This window comes from Grus americana, chromosome 1 (assembly GCF_028858705.1).
Source record: "Grus americana isolate bGruAme1 chromosome 1, bGruAme1.mat, whole genome shotgun sequence".
NCBI lineage: Eukaryota > Metazoa > Chordata > Aves > Gruiformes > Gruidae > Grus > Grus americana.
In genome coordinates, this window is record NC_072852.1 from 116,240,500 (window position 1) to 116,257,936 (window position 17,437).

At 43.4% G+C, this 17,437-nt stretch overlaps 2 protein-coding genes across 6 annotated transcripts in view; one reads left to right on the top strand and one right to left on the bottom strand.

Annotated features, from left to right (window-relative positions):
* The first annotated feature begins 289 nt into the window (after positions 1-289).
* Positions 290-5,853, top strand: SOD1 (superoxide dismutase 1). Its single transcript, XM_054813060.1, has 5 exons — positions 290-449; positions 1,354-1,447; positions 1,955-2,024; positions 4,265-4,379; positions 5,296-5,853. Exons 1-5 carry the CDS (start codon positions 375-377, stop codon positions 5,404-5,406), a joined length of 465 nt encoding a protein of 154 aa, XP_054669035.1. The 5' UTR covers positions 290-374; the 3' UTR covers positions 5,407-5,853.
* Positions 5,854-7,487: 1,634 nt separating this feature from the next.
* The window catches only part of SCAF4 (SR-related CTD associated factor 4), a 48,162-nt gene continuing 38,212 nt past the window's right edge, over positions 7,488-17,437 (bottom strand). For 4 of the 5 annotated variants that reach the window (XM_054813037.1, XM_054813018.1, XM_054813028.1 and 1 more), the window contains one exon: positions 7,488-10,229. In XM_054813037.1, coding sequence (XP_054669012.1) covers positions 9,388-10,229 — 842 coding nt within the window. In that variant the 3' untranslated portion in view covers positions 7,488-9,387. Of the gene's footprint in view, positions 10,230-14,681; positions 16,067-17,437 lie in introns of those variants that run through there. The other variant, XM_054813047.1, reaches the window with a different exon arrangement.

Consider the following 17,437-nt stretch of genomic DNA (forward strand, 5'->3'; position numbering starts at 1 on the left):
TTGATCGCCGGGCTCATGAGGCTCCGCTCCCCCCTGCCCTCACTGCGGCCCGTGCAGCCCCACCGCAACTATTGCGACCACCACCGTTACATAACGCCCCCACCCGCGAGCGGCCGTTCACCCTGCCATTAGCTCAGGAGGCAGGCATTGCTGATTGGCGCGCGCACCCGCGCGCCGCCATAACCCCCTCAATTGGCCGAGCCGCACGTAATAACTGCGCGAGGGGCCCCGCGAGCGCCCCGCGATTGGCCGCGGCTGGCCGCGCCGCTGACGGCCCGCCCTATATAAGGGCGGTGGGAGGGGCGGACCCCTCGTCCTTAGGCGCTGCGTGCTGGGGTGGCTGTTGTGCGCAGCTCTCCGGCTGCCGCGGGAACATGGCGACGCTGAAGGCCGTGTGCGTGATGAAGGGGGATGGCCCCGTGCATGGCGTCATCCACTTCCAGCAGCAGGCAAGGGCTGGCGGCGGGCGCGACCATGTCGTTCTGCGCTTTCCCCGGGGGCTCGCCCGGCCGTAGCGCTGAGTCATTGTGTGGGGCGGGCGGGTTCTCCCTTCCCCTCCTTGGCGGCTGCGGAGGCCGGTGGGAGCTGTGTTGGGCGGCCTCGGGCTGGGCCACGGCCCCCCTTCCCCCCTCGGGCTGCCTGCGCCACTGCGGTGGTAGGAAGGGCCGGGCTGACCGCCGGGTCAGGCGGCGAGCGGCTGCTGCAAGCCCGGGGCAGCCCGCCGTTGGGCGCGTCGATGCCCCCCGGGCACCGTGTGGCGCCCTGCGTGCCCGGACGCAGCGCGGAGAGGGGTGGGGGAGAGAGAGCGAGCACTGGCGGTGCCGGCAGCGGGCGTGTGGCTTTGCCCCCGCTCGGGGGCGTTCAGCTGAGCCCGGTGCCGGAGCCGGCCTGTCTTACTGCGGGGCCTGTTTGCCAGAGTGGGGCTGAACGGAGCTTTAACTGCCAAACGGCCAGAGCCCAAGAACACCCCTGAGTCACTTACACTTGCTGAAGAAGTCAGGACTGCGTATGGGCAATACTGTAGAGGAGAGATGACTTTAGAATTATTGATGCTTCCAGATGGAAGTATGGAAGCGTTCTCAAAAGCAAGTAATCTGACAAAAGGTGTTCTGTTTGCTTGCTGATACATAGTAAGAAAAGTGTATTTTAGGTGACTACGTAAATGCAACTATTCTGTGAAAGTCTGTATTGCCACATAGAGTCAGTTAGTGTATGAGGGCAATCATTCATGTCTTGGTAGCTGAACTTGTAGTGGAGTCTTTAGTGCTTTCTGTTGAGTTAGGAAGCTTCACTTGACACAGGGCCATTTAATATTGTCGTCACTTTGGTGATAATAAATTCTTCTCATTAAAGGGTAGTGGACCAGTAAAAGTTACTGGAAGAATCAGTGGCTTGGCTGATGGAGATCATGGCTTCCATGTCCATGAATTTGGTGACAATACAAATGGTAAGATGTCTGTCTGAGCTTTTGAATTACAGCTGTAATGTGATTGCTCAGTTTTAAAGAGCTGGTTTTAGTGTTGCAGCAGCAACTGGTATAAGTATACTTAGCAGATCTCATGACTGCAAATCTGTTTTAATAAAGGATGACATTTCCAAAGGAATTGCTTCCCATTTAATACTTTGAACATGTTTAGGCTGGTGCTCAAGATCTGATGTGCCAAGCACTAACCTAAATACTTTAACCTGATGTTAAGAAACCAGAAAGCTTTCAACTGAGCCCAGAGTGTTCTAGAATAAGTAGTCTTACTTAATTGAATTTCTGAGTCTGTAGTAGGTTAATTACCTCCAGAGGATTAATAGAACATCTAATAGGAGAGTAGCTATTTCATCATTAGTGAATTCCCTCTCTCTGGCTATAGGAGGACTACCTCGGTCTAGTGTATAAGCAACAGATTAACTGGCTATTGTAAAAAAAAAAAAATCTGCTTTTGATGGCTTTGTTCTATTTCAGGGTGTACCAGTGCAGGTTCTCACTTCAATCCTGAAGGCAAGCAGCATGGTGGACCAAGTGATGCAGAAAGGTGAGTTTAATGTGCCCAGCCTCTTACTGGGTAGCTACTGCGTGCAGCAGCCATCTAAGTGCTACTTTGTGCTTGGCAGGCCACTTCATGAATAATGCTAGGACAACACCAGAAGAAAATTGGTAGTTCCAGGAAGACTTCTAGGGTCACTTAACAAAGGCTTTCATAACTGTATGGGGATTTGTTAGACACCTTGGCTCCAAGAGTGTGGGTAAAATGTGGTCTTTGGGACATAGTCTTGGTTTTATTGTAGCATGGGGGGAAGAGGAAATAAAGGCTTTTACTGAGTGAAGGTTCCTCAGGGTATGAGTGGGGGAGTTCATGTGTTAAAGCCTTATTTAGTCAGAGGTGATTTGCTTCTGTTTTGGGGCCAGCTTTTCACAACAGGGGCCCTAAACTGTCAATTGTTGAGCTGTATGCAGGCTTGTCATGTGCCAGACGCGGATCATCAGTGGAAGGTGCTGAGGCTTCAGGGGAGACTGCAAGATGAGTACAAAGCTGTGTGTGCCTGGGCATGGAGGCTTTTTATGGGGTGTACTGGGCTGTTTTTAGCTTGTTAGCTTAGGTACCGTGTTACCTGCAATACGTACTCCTCAGGGGTTGTGTGTACTGTGTGTCAGTGCAGGGTCTGATGCTTATGCTGAGTATCTCTGTACATCAGTGGGAGCTGAGACCTAGTTCTTCCCTGGAAGCAGTTTCATAGTTCACTTACCTTCAGGGAACCCTTGCATGTCTGAGCAACTGGTTTAAATAATATGCTGGCTGGGTTTGGGGGCTGGGAAGGGGCTGCACAAGAGCTGAAGTCCAGTGTGGTAGCAAGAGGAGCTAGAAACAAGTGTAAAAGATAGGCTGGTCTTGCACAGGTAGGGTCTGGACTGGCATTGTGACCAACTTGGCATTATGATTAGCTTTTGAGTGCTCACACTTATGTCCATAACTGCACCTTCTGTGACTGATAAATTCATAACTGAGTGATCAGTTGCATGCTAGACCAAGCAAGCTGGCAGCTAGCCAGCTGTCTGGGTGAGAGCAGCATGAAATGGTGTGCTCATGGGCTTCAGAGGCAGCCAACTGCTCCAGTGCTAAAGGTCAAAAAAAAAAAATTGCATGAACATCATGGCATCTGCTGGTTCTGCTTTGTCAAATTCTGCTTCTGGTGTAACCTGCCTGCTCTGGCAGCTGTAGGCTGGGGAATTCTGTAGGAGGGTATGAGAACTAGATCATGCTCCTACCAGTGTAGAGTTGAAACAATTGGACTCAAGCTTAAATCAAGCAAATTCCTACAGGGAAAACTGCCCTTGACCTGATTCTATAGGACTTGGTTAAAAATATGGAATTGGTGCTATGCTGTTTAAGAAGGTGGGTAGTCAGCATTGAGTGAGCTGAGCTGGTCACCCTGCATGCATGGAGAGTTTAGAAATGAGTTGGTATTTGAGGTTCTGAGTCTGGATAGAAAAGTCTTGCAGGATATCTTCAACTTGTCTTTTGAGTGAATGGTTTATTTGGGGCAGATGTGTAGGAAACAATATGCTGGAATGCCTAGAAGTTCAGTGAAAACTGAACTGCTTGAGACTTAAGGGAAGTCCTAGCAGAGAACTAGCTCTGATCAAAACTGTGTGGTAGAGTATAATGCCAAGTGTATAGGAAAATACCAAGCAAACTTGAGTAGTCATCCCTGGTACTGAGTAGCACTTTGCTAGCACTTAATGCATCCCCTTTGACCTGTCACTTGACAAACTACTTTTGCTAATCATATTTAAACCTAAAGCCTGCAGCTGCTTGTGGAATAGCTGATTTGATATACATTAAAAGCTCTTAAGAATAGTGGCAGTGTTTACACCAAGCCTTGTATGTGCAGGAAAGGTTCTCTTGCCTAATTTAAGAGACTTTCTGAGCAGAGGGAAATGCTATCAGCATGGAGGAATTCTTAGCTAGTTGTTGTGCACTGTTGGCTTGGCTTCCTAGGGAGTAATGGCATTGCTTTCCCTCAAGTTGATTAACCTTCTAGTTTCAAGTTCTGCCTAGGACTGAATTTTAATTATCCCTTGAACTAAAGGAGTTAAAACAGTGGGAGTGTTCAAGATTGACTGGTGGTGGTAAATGAGGATGTGTGGTCTTCAAGGTAAGACAGTGGAGTACCTGAGTCTAGTAACTGTGGGTATTTTATTGTCCAGGCCATCACTTAGAAGGGCTTTCAGTTTAACCAAGCTTTCTATGAGTTTCTCTGCATCTTTGTGTAGGCATGTGGGAGACCTTGGCAATGTGACTGCTAAAGGTGGAGTGGCAGAAGTGGAAATAGAAGATCCCATCATTTCTCTTAGCGGGCCACATAGCATCATTGGACGTACCATGGTGGTAAGTGTCTTGGTGCCTACTGGGATGCTTTAAGGAACTCCAGAGTGGAGTTGTCAGCGAGTGGAGATTTTTTTTTTGATGCTGGAGGCCAGTCTCTGGTGTTTGCTATAGAACTTGGGAGTGCAAGATTTCCAGAGTGGGGAGTTGTTTGAAGCCTTGCCTGAAAGTCCTTTGTGTAATAGTATGGTATTTCACTGCCATGAGATCTTGACTTTCTGCCTGCCTCCCTGAAGATATTCCTTTCAGCTTAACTTTGCTCCTTCCAGCTGTGAGTGACTAAAGCAACCTAATTTGGGGAAGGCACTGGCAATCTGGCACTGAAAGGTGTGGCAGTGGGCACTTGAGAGTACTGTTCACTAGTACCAGTCCAGTGGCTGCTGGTGTAACTGGTGCCATGGCCTCCCTGGGAAGGAGGGAGGCAGAGGCTGGGTGGACTTGGCTGCAGATGAGCAGTCTGTCTTGTTTCCCTTGGGATGCCAGTATGTGCTGAGATCACCATACTCCTGCATGAAATGGGCTTGGAGTGATGGCCAAGGAGCAGGTGTGTAGTGTAGTACTTTGGATGGTGTGGCCAAGGCACTGCACCTGCAGTGCAGTGGTCAGCCTTGGGTCAGAAGGGTGAACATGAATGTCAGGTACAAGCTTGCTCTGGGACTAGCAATAACTTTCTGAAACATGGGGGTTTGGGTGACTTGCAGTTCAAACAAATTCAGCTGAAGGCAACTCATCTTTAGGCAAGTCTAGTCCTAAGTTATCAGTTTAGCATTCAGTGTGACATAAATACAATAGGTTCTGTGTAACACACCCTGCTGGTAGCTGGCAATACTGCCTGTCACTGCTGCTACTAATGAGTAGTGAAAAATGTTGATTAGTTATGCAATAACATGAATTAAGGTATCTTCAATTCTCTTTTTAGGTCCATGAAAAATGCGATGACCTGGGTAGAGGGGGAGATAATGAGAGCAAATTAACTGGAAATGCTGGACCTCGTTTAGCTTGTGGTGTAATTGGAATAGCCAAGAGCTAAGTATTGTACCTGAAATGCTTACGGTGACAGTGATAAACGGGCTGTATGTCACTGCAAATGCTGTACTTGCCCTTCCTTGTGTAAGCAGAAGATTTATCACTTAACTTCATTACTACTCTGCAAAACCGACTTGATTTTATATGATGTATATTGCAATTAAAGTGACCCCAATGGAATGCCTCTGTAGTCTTCTGCTAAAGCATCTGCTGTAACCATTAAGTATAATCTTCACTAACTGGAACTCCTGTTCTGTGTAATGGAAGATGTTTAGTAGTGATCACATCCTGAACACCAAAACTTCTAGTCTGATTTGGAGGATTAGCCTGACAAGCTGTAGCAAGGCTACTCACTGAAGAGCAGTAGCACTGTATGTATTGGGGCTTCCTCCTGGCAAAGTTGCAGCATTTGTAGGTTTCAAACTTGTGTAATAAACTTGCTGGGCAAATACACCTTGGTCTTGCTGTCTATAAACCAACCAACTGCCACAATGGGGCCCTACCTGCTGATATGCTAATGTGAGGAGTTTGTAGTGTCAGTAGTTAACTTGCAAGGCACCAACAGCATCCATGTTGCTTCCAGCCAGTAACTTGGAACAAGTAAGATATGAGATGGGTCAGTATGTCATCTGTTTTCCTGTGACAGACTCCCACGTTCTGTGGCAATAACCTGACAACCTCTGCCTGTTACAGCCAGGGGTTTTATGTGCTGAGGGACAACTGCTTTGCACAAGTACCTGCTGGCTATAAAAGCTGATGGTGTGTGACTGCAAAGTGTGTATGGGGAAGCCTTCAGCACATGCACTGGTCTGGTCCAGACCAGGTACAAGGATGCATGTTAGAACCTCTGGGTTGTTCTGGGCTGGTGTGTAGTGAACATCTGGGTGTGTGGGTAAAAGTGACTTTTTTCCAAGCTGTGCAGGAGTGTCCAGTGTGGAACAGGTCTTTCCTTAAAAGGGATATACACAGCCACAAGTTTTGTATTGACTTTCATAAAGCTTTTCAGCAGTGTAATCACTGTGTACTAGTGCCAGCTTTCATTATTTTCTTGTCTACCTGTTAGACACAGATTTCCAAGTCTTTTAATAGAGAAATATTAATTTTAATGAAGACTTGTATCAACATTCCTTTATCCTGTACATAAGAGATACTCATGGAAGCAGTTTGTTGTAGTTCTAGACACCTGGATCCCAGTGCAGCATGTTACAGATGGAATGGCTTTTGACAGTATAGCAGGAAGACTGTAAAACAATGTTAAACTTGCATTCACTGCAGGTGGCAAACAATTGTGTGTACAGTCTTTACCCACCTGTACCTGTTCCAGTGGCTCGCTGTATGTTCTGACTTGGCTGCTGCAGCAGAGCTTAGACAGCGACTGCCCCTTCTGGCTCTCTCCTCAAGCATCAGGTGATGCGGAACTGAACATCCACAAATACCACCATCACCTCTTTGCATTTCAGAAGTTCAGAGCTCAGTTATGTTGTCTCCACTTTCCCTGAGGGGGGAAAAGGGCAAGTACTTGCACTTGGCAGCTGTAGGTTGAGCTGTGGTGGAAGGAGAGCCCTGGCAGCTCTGCCGCTTGCCACCTCTCCTGGCTGCTCTTGGTGCTGAGCCTGGCTGCTTTGGAAGCCTGGAATACACAGATCTTGGCTGTCAGATCTCCTCTCTTGTTGGGTTATGTGTCTGGACATAGAAGTAATGCTTGCTTTATGTACACACACATCGTTGTAATGGGCAGGCATAGGCTCTGTAACCAAGGTATTCATTGCTAGCACTGTACTATCAGCAGTGGATGCTTGCGCTGAGCCACTTAATCTTTCAGGACCAGTTTCTGGCTCATCATCTTTTAAAGCCAGAAGTTTGGTAATTGTACAGGGGTAGGATATGGTTACACTGGTGATGCTGTAAAGATGACACATCCCCAGTAGGTTAATTGTACAATTACTGCTTCAGAAGGCAGTAAGGAACTGTTGTGCAAGGGACATCCAGTGTCTTCCTAGGCTTTGTTTTCTGTTTCCTCCTAAGGAAAATGGAGAGAACGTGAGGTGGCATTTGTGTGAACAGACAAGCCTTCCATCTCTTTCATTCTTATCTTCAAATCCTTTAATAAAGTGTATTCATTAAAAAAAAATATCCTACCTCCTTACAGAATTATGGCAGTTTTTACTAAGACAGGTCTTAAACATAAGACATAAATGTCTGGCTTTGTATGAAAAAAGTTAGTTCCACTGGTCCAGCATGAAACAAACAGTAAGGACACAAGTTTTAACACGTGGAAGTTGAGTTCACTACAAGTTTGTAAACAGTTTTGGTTTTTTTTTCCCTCTCTTTATTCTGCTGTTGCAAGAACATAAAAATAGATGTCATCTCCCCAGTCTGTAACTCTGCATTTGCTCCCCCCCCCCAGAAAAAAATTTCCCTCTGCTGCAGAGCAGCTATGCAAAAGTACTGATGTAAGAAAGCAGCTGCTCCTCACTTGGGCCAGGGGGATGGGGAAGGGACACACAACTTGAGAACACACCTCCATCAAGGAGGGGGAAAAAAAATAATTAAATATGCCCAGGATTCATACAATTTTTCCACTACGCTTCTAGAGTTAAACAAGTTTCAACCAAAGGGCTGGAGCCCCGGAGCCTGTGGGCCTGGCGAGCAGCTGATGGAGGGTGAACTGCCAGGGCAGAACTGCCAGGGCTCTGACCCGGCTTGGCGCAACACAGCTGTCCCAGAACTGTTTGTGCCCGAGGGGGCCAACCACCCAAAACTAGTATTTGCCCTCTTAACGTTTGATAAAATTACTTAAGTGATACGGTGAGAGGATGGTAAAACTGACAACTACAAGAAAAACGTGCTTTTTTTTGTCTGACGGTCTGATAGGTACACCACCAGGTGGGTAAAAATTTTAAACCTACCTCTTGCAGGATTACAGGAGGTAAACAGCGTTAACACAGACAACAGTAGCAGCCTGGATTTGCGTGAAGGAAGAGGCAGCATTTTAAAATCCTCGCACACCCTCCCACCTGCCTTCCTTTTCCCAGCCCCATTTTAAAAAAAAAAAAAAGGTTAGCGTTTTATATTGTGTTTTGGTGTCTGATTTCTCTTTCACCTCACTTTCAAAAAAAAAAAAAATCAATGAATAACAAGTACAAAAGCTGCTGAAGTGGTGTGCTTCCTAGCCCACTGCACACAGTAATTTTATAACATTGCAAGCAGAGCAGATGAAGTATGTCTGAAGGTGTCCACTTTTTGTTAAAAAACGGCTAATTAGGGCAACATTTACCACAGAACCAGTTGGGGGGGGGAGGAGGAAGAAAGAAAAAAGAAAAAGATTGCATTGCAAACACTAAACAGTTAACTCTTCAATTAACATTTTAAAACCACTAACTTTTACCTAGTATGGTCAAGTAATCATTAAAATGCAGCAACCTAAAAATCAAGATGACTGTTACAAATAAAAATTTGCTTCTGTGAATAGCTACACAAACAGATGTATTTCTTTTAACAAATATAAACAAAACAGTCTAATTTAGACTCCAGTACAGCATTAACAGTTCAAACTTTAAGATGTTGAACACTCCTTTTCCACTTCAGTGCAGTGTAGGAAGAATAGCACACGTTAAAGTTTGTTACGAAAATAGAGTTTATTAAAAACACATCCCTATTGTTTTGAGGAGCTTTCACCGTTACCTTTTCTTAAATTAAAAAAAAAATAGAAAGCACTTCTACTTCTGATTTGTAAACTTTTTAAAGTCAAAACTTTAAAAAAGTTACAGCAAAAATGGGTAATATTTTAATCATATCTTCAGTATTTCATGTTATGTTGTGGCTATTTTAAATAGAAGGGAAGCAATCAAATTGCTTACAATTCCCCACCAACTACTGAGGGGCTGTGATATAAGCAGAAGCAAATATAATACAGCAGACTGTACAACTCTAAAGCTCTACACTCCAACAAATGTCACTGTCATCTTTTGACGACTTCCAGTCTCTAGCGAGGAGCCTCCGCCACTGCACCCATATCCTTTTCCGCCTGTTCCACGGATGAGGTAGCCTCAGATGTCAACTCTTCAACAGGTTTTGCACCTGTAGGTTCAGACTCTCCCGCAGCAAGTTCTGAAACAATGTCTGCGTCTTCCATTTTGCCGCCATGAGATTCATGGTTTTTGTCGCCATCCGCCCTGTCTGTCATCTCCGATTTTTCCTTTCCTCGACTTTCTTCCTTGTCTCTACGAGACTCCCTATCTCTCGAATCTCTCTCTCTGTCTCGATGGCCGCTGGACCGCCTGTTCCTGTCCTCCAAGTCCCTGTGCCTGTCACGCTCGGGGCTTCTTCGTCCCCAGTCTCGCCTGTCACGATTACCAAGTCGCTCGTGATCTCGGTCATCGTTGCGGTTACCGTAACGCTCACGATCGTTCTCTACCCGATTTCCAAAGGATCTCCTTCCAAACCTCTCCTGGTCTCTGTTAGGCGTGAACGTCTGCCGGTCATTCCTGAACTGCCTCCCATCTCGGTTGTCCTCGGGTCCGCCTGGCCCCCCGCTTCCCGGCATCCCCCCAGGTCTCACAAAGTGACCCGGCGGTGGGAAGGGGGTTTTCATTCCATGCGGGGGAGGCATCCCAAAGCCCCCTGGTCCTGGCGGGGGCCCTCTGTGCATCATGTGGGGAGGCATGTGTCGCGGCGGCATCAAGGGGAACCGCTGCAGAGGAGGGGGTGGCATTCCTGGCGGTCGCTGGAGCGGTATCAAACCGGGCCGGGCACCCAAGAGCCCAGTGGATGGAGTCTGCAACCCAACAACGGGGGCTGGCGGGGGTGGCGCAACTCCTTGAGTGCCTGAAACAAACAAAGACACGCACAAAGTAAAATCAGAGGCTGGCAGGAGGGGTGGGGGGGGGGGAAGGCATTTTTCATCGTTTCAAGAGCATTCTGAAATCAGCAACACTAAAATTGAGGGCGGGGGTTGGAGAGCGCAGCCTGCAAAGCTTCCTGTGCTGATTTGCATGCTGCAAGGAGAGCATCATCTTTAAACACAAGTAATTACTATTGCAATGGTGGTAACTACTTATCCCAAAGGCTTCCTTTTGTGAAGAAGCTGTTGCCATTTTGCAGGTTGGAGCTCTTCCTGATCCCCAGCTCAGTGTCTTGCTCCATCAACTGACTGCTGACGAAGCACCTTCCCAGGCTTCTAATTAAAGACACCTCACCTCCCGTAGTTAGCTTTAACATTTCTCCTCTATTACAATCAGCAAAATCGTATCTGGCTAACATGCTTGAGATTTCAACTGGTCATCAGCAAGATTTCCAACGTGCGGCAGAGGCGGCGGATACAGTAAGCTATGAAGGGAGAGGGAAGGACGGAACAGGGCTGGAGGAGGAGCAGGACATCACAGAGAAAAGTTACCCTTCTGGAGAAAAGGGATGATGCAACAAAGTTTAATTTTAGGAGAATAAACCTTGCAATGTCAACTAAAAGGAAATGCAACAGGTAATTTCTAGATTATTATTTTTCTTAACACAATTGTCCATCCTTTATAGCACATATCTAACCCCAACTATCTTCCATTTTTATTCCTGGACTCTGTTTTTAGCACGGTCTTCATAAGAGGAAAAAAAAATTAACTCTCAAACCATACCGGTTGAGAAAGCTCAGCCCAAAGCTTGTTGACATCAACACAACAAGCCAAACCGAACGAGGATTACCGAGCTCCAGATGGACACTTCATAGCAATAAGCATCTGCCGGCTTATCTCACGTGCCTCCTTTTGTTTGAACTAGTAACATTATCGGCTTGTGTTCTCTGTAGCTTTCATACTGATCTGTCCCCGCTCTTTCTGCTCACTACCAGTTATTTACCTCAAAATAAGCTCCATATCTGAGAAAGCATGTGTTGTTTTTTTAAACTCCCAAACTGAAACTTAAAGGAATCGACAGTTGCCAGCAGAACAAGCACAAATCTCCTAATCCATCGTGTGTTCCTTTATAAATTTGCGAGACTGTAAGTAATGTTTTATTTCCACGTGTATTAATACAAATGGAAGTTAAGAATGCAGCCTACATACAATTTTGTAACTCCTGCCCTGGGTAAAACTAGAATGTGAAATAGCTATGTAAATTAATACCACAATTAAATATTTGGCAGCGTTGTCAGTGAAAACTGCACTTTGAGTTCAGTTTAATGAGCACAGTGGAGCAGACATCTTCAGGTAACCTTCCCTTCAGCTACCTTTGCTTCCCTCTTCCTCCATCTGATTTATTCAGCATTTCTATCCTAAACATGCCTGAGCCTCTGGAAGAACATACACCTTATGTCGCCCTTTCACCACACCACTTCTTCTGCTGACGAACATCTCTAACAGAAACCTTTTTATCTGAGTGCTCTTTATATTCAGATTGGAAGGAAATTCTATTTTGCTGATCAGGAGAACTTAGGTAACAAAGATGTGAATATTCTTCCAGCCTGTGGTATCATCTTACCTTCCCCTCCAAGCAGTCACTTTTAAGACACGGCTTGATAGGTCACACTCTTTGAAAGAAATGTTCCAGCAGCAACAGCATGTTTTTTCTGTTTGGTTTTTTTTTTTTCTTTGCCCCCCTTTTAACTTTAAAATGCACAGCCCTCCCCCTCCTCCTGTTCATAACCAGGGCTGTAAGTCACCTAGTTTAAACTCCTCCCATGACTTAGCACTACAGACCTGACCAGACAGACATATGGCTAATGATGCCTTCCAAGAATATTATTCTCCTGATTTCTGAGGTTTGGGGATATGTTTGTTGATAAGTAAATTCTTCCACAGCAGATTAAAAATAAGGCAGAAAAGAATACCTGAGATCTAATAAGCTGGAGAGGATAAGCATGTGCTTCTGCTCTACAGCAGCAGAGCAGATGTGGGTTACAACAGCATGAACATGAGGTCAAGTGTTTAAAGTTGTTTTAAAATTTAACAGTAGGAGTAATTTAATTTCTCAACCTTATTTCTACACAAAATACAGCACAGAAGCAGCATAAGGGTATCTGAAACTCATGCTCTTTCAATTTGGACTGCATCAGCAGGGGAGCTGAATACTTTTTATTTTAAATCAGCCCACTCAAATTTTGAGGCCGACGTAGACAGTGGTACGCTATTAGAGTTCCCTCGCTGTCATGACAAATCAGGCACCAACTCAAAATTGACTCTCAAAGAGCTGTCCAGGAAAACACTCCATGTTTACTGAAAACAGTGAAATTAGCAGTACAGATTGCACGAGGAACATCTAGGAAAATGTAAAGCCCTTTGTTGTCTTATATAGGGAAAGACAGCATGAAGAATTTAAATAGTCTGTCAAATTTGAAAACAAGTACCAGAGCTCCTAGAGAAACAATCAAGCGATTGAATGACCATCTCATACCTGTGCAGACAAGTGATGGACTTTATCTGCCCCAGCCTGTATTTTATTCATTTGTCTGTAACTGTAAGCCTTTTTGTAGTAGCTAACCTTGTCTTCTTACTTACAGGTATGAAATAGAACCATCCCTTTCACCAGCTGCTTATTCTGCATAACTTGGTTAAGACATGGCTTTTATTACAAGACAAGGCGTTTAATACTGGTGATATAATCCTCAGACCTTACACCTAATATGTTATTCTGGTCACATGTGTAAAAAATATAGATTGCTTTCACAACTTATTTTTATTTGTAACTTTTACCAGTGATGCATAGTGAAAGGTCCTCAGAACTTACGGAGAGTGTTTACTATGAAGGCAGATGCAAGTGTGCTAGGAAAACCCATCACCAACCACAAGTGTTGTTTCAGAGATGCAAGAACAATCACACAGTGTCAAGAGTTTCATAATTTCACTTTACTCGCGAGACATAGCCCAAAATGCTATAGCTGTCCTGAAGATGTGTCTTCTGTCCAGAGAGGTCACAGGAGTCGTCCCCTTACTGTTTTGATAAATTAGGTAAAAAGCCAGATTTCTATGTGTGTCATTCCACATCTGATTTCTCTTCTGGCTGGACAAAGCCCATGTTCCCTTGTGATAATTCTGAGTGTTACAAATGCTAACATAACTGACAAGTGTAGCATCTGATTTTATTTTTTTTTAAACTGAACTTTGCTCCGTAAGTGATTACAGTGTCTCTCATAATCCATTACATAGCAGCTGGGCTGTTATAAGAAAGCTAGTGGAGGAATGATGTTTCCTGCATGTGACACAGCAATCCTGCTTCAAATACACCTCCTTTGCAAATCTGATGGAAATATATATGAGAAGATGTCAAAAGCTTCCGATTCCAGCAGAACAGACTAAAGGTTTACACTTTGAGTTTGATGCTGATGTTCTGCAACGTTTAGCATGCCATATGAATTCTCCTATCATTCTCCCATGGGGAATGTTGCATCGTAAAACTAGAACATTAAATACTACCAGGAAATTCTTGGAAGAGGACAACGTTTTAAGTCTTGTGTCTTTTTCTGGAGTCTGATATAGAATCCTTTAGACCAGGCCAAGACTAAAGAAAAAAGCCTAAACTTAAGAGCCTAAATACCGATTCACAGCTTAAATAACTTGCCATAAATGCCAACATTTTTCAGGTAGTCAGTGTCCATCACTGAAACCAGTAGGAGCTTGCTCCTATTCACATAAGACGCTTCAACAAGGATGTGAGAGTCAAGCTATGTTGTATGTACAGTGTTGGTTACCGGTATTAAGACTTCTAAAATTCCTGCTTTATAAAAAATAAACACTAAACTGATGCAGGTCAAGGGAATCACCAAAGCAAAACTGCATTCCATGAATGGTGCTTGAGAGTTCATGTTCCCTTACCTCGGAATTCTCATTCGGTAGCGTTATGAAAGCAACAGTCATATATATATTTAGCAAACATGCGGTGTTTGTTATGCTTTTAAAATGGGCAATTACAAGAAATTTGGAAATGTATTAATCACTGTTCATATCCTGTAGGAATAAAAAGCTTATCCTTCCTGTGAAGGAAGCATCCACTTTATAATCCAGTAATACTCTGATGAGCTCAGAGAATATTGTGGTCCGTCTTTTAGAATTTAATGCAGCTTATAAAAAGGCCATGTAGTTACTTAAGAACAAACCAGCAAGGGAGAAAAGAATAGTAATTCAGTATGCATCAATAGGAAATGAATACCAAGTTCGAAGAGAACTACAGTATAATTAATCTTTGATAATATGTAATTATCATTGTACAAATTTTGTTAAAAAGAGCACTAGACCAGAACCTACAAACTGCAATATGGTGTATTTAATCAAGAGAATAGATCACAGAATCTGAATATTCGAAAACATAGCATCTGCAACAGCAGTTTATTACTGGCCCAAATTACAGCATTTGCTCAACACTAAGAACAAGTTGGCAAATCAAAAATGATTTAAAAGCCTGTCACTTTCTGCAATATGCACATGTAAAAGGAGTCTAAAAATATCTGCTTTGCAGATCACTTAAAAATGACATATGAGCACACACTCATAAAACCAGTTACAGTCTGGATAATCTTGTTCAAATGAAGAACAAGAAGCTATAACAGCAGCGAGTATGATCATGGATACAACTAAATCAAAACAACCTGAGGGTGGTTTTTTAGAAATAAGCACAAAAAAATTCAGAAACAATGTCCATGAGGAATCACTCCTCTGAAGCACAGACATGTCTTTGTTGGAAGTGATGAAAGAATTACATTGGAGGAACAAATGAAATTAGTGGAGATGAAACAGAATGTAACTTACATTACTAAGAAAGCATATGAAATCTTACAATAATCAATTTAGAATTACTTTGTAACATATCTTCCATATAAAAACGGAACAAATAGATAGATAAGCTTCATTTTGAAGTTACAAAAATTAGAAAAGAGCTCCTGCGTTTGTACAGGTTACATAAGGTGTTCGCAAGCAAGGTTAAGTTTAGATTTCTATGACAGTCTCTTCAGAGCAATCTTCATTCCTTCAATTCAGCCTGCTGAAGTAAGTTCTTCTATCCTGCCCAAATAGCCGAAGAACACTTCTTCATTCTTCACGTTAAACTACTCAAGCCCCTTCATCCCTATTTCCCCAAGCAGAGTCCTCATTACATGCTTCATGATGCTGTCAAACAAATCTTTCTTCCACCTTCTCATCTCAGCTTGGAGAGCCACATCGTGAGAATGTTTAACGAGCAGTTTGAGGACTTCACGAGAAACCAGTCTCACGATCAGTCATCTATTCAAATGGCTAAACTGTGTACTTGTGAACATGAGGTCCTTCAGTCTGAAGCACTTGATTTCCCTGGTCTGCACTTTCCCATGGCTAACTGCGGGCAATGCTGTACCTACTCATTTACATTGTCAGCTTCATTTGCGTCTGACCTGTACAAGACTGTAGGTCAGACGCTAAGGCTACATTTAAATTGTCACGCCTGCAAGTACTCTGGGACCGGGATGCGTATGTAGATTGCATCTCATGTCCGCACACATGGAGAAACCCTGGCACACTCCATTTCCCATGCTTTGATTTCCCTAGGAGTGAAACCTGACACGCAGAATGAAAAGGAAGGAACGATGATGCAGCCCAGCCAGCTCTTGAATTCAGAGGATGGGGAGGGGAAGACTTCAAGGGACACTTCTTTGCTATCTAGATCAGCATGAATGGTGGAAAACATCACCTCTTTCATGTTTTTCTTCCAGCCTAAGGAGAGACCAGATCTGGACCCTCACATGCAGAGCTAAGCTCAATTGATAAGCAAATCAAAGTGGTTTTAAGAAAAGTTTCATTTGTGTTAACTTACTGAAAAGTTTTAAAAGCAAAGACAACTGATATCAGTATTTTATCTTTAATCATGTAAAATATTAAAAGCTGTTTCTTCTAGTTTTCTTGTATCTTTCATCAGATTGTGAACGGTCCCCCCTCCCTCCGAAATGTCAGGATAGAAGGATTTTACGTAACTCCTGGATTATAAATAACTTCTTGAAATAAGACACTCATCAACATAAAATGCTAGTACTGAAGTAAACACACAGATCTCAACGCTATTACTTCAGGACTACTCTGTAAGATCACACATGCAATCTCACCAAAAGAAAAAAAAGCTCTCCTATCCCCTTGTTGATGAGACTGAACGTTGAAAGAAGTCACTCTGACCACGTGGACAACTTTATCTGCCTCAACTATTCAGTAAACAACTTCATAAAAACAAAGGCAAGTTCTTGATCTTCAGATTTATCAAATTCAGTTTCCTTGAATTTGTATGAATAAAACCTGCTACTGTTGAAGTATCTAATGTGGGTATGTAATTTACTTCTTTCCAATCTTAATTTTGTAAAACCTTTTTCTTATGTGTATAGCGATACAGCAAACTGCAGAGTAATTTAATACATTCCAAAGGCTTGGAATAAAAAGTTCAAGTTATGCTGTAAAAGACATAGTAACATGAAACTTCAAAAATCTGGTAATATACTTTTTTTAAATGTAATACAGTAACTTCACGATTAAGATGTATCTTAAATGTATAGTCCGATAATCCTTATCACTACAAAATTCTCTCAATCCATGGTGTGACCACAAATTTTTTTAAGCTTTTCTCTGTTTGCCAAGTATCTGAGATACTCTAAAACAATTAGCTGCTGGCTTTGCATATCTGCTTTGATGGATTTTAAGCAGCAGACTGATTTTCAGAGAGAAGCACCTCTCCACTTTTTGAAAAATGCCTTTTAAAAGGGTCTCATTTCGAGTTTCCAACATGAAGGATCCAAAAATCACTAGTCACGGCTGGAAAATGTAGTCATCGAATCCAACAGAGCAGTAAGCTCTCAGGTAGACAAATCTCTGGGTTTTTTTTCAGCATACACTGTAAAGTTCTGGGCAGAAACACACTGAAAATTATCTTTTTCATTCACTTGTTAGGCTCTCATTTAGAGGTCTGAAATCCCATGAATGTAATAATCTCATTAAAATTTGTAGGAAAAAAGTCTCTTGAGTATATTCTTGACAGTGACCCATAAAAGGCCACCCTAAAATAAATATGTAACAGACCTCTGTAACATTAAACAGTATAGACTC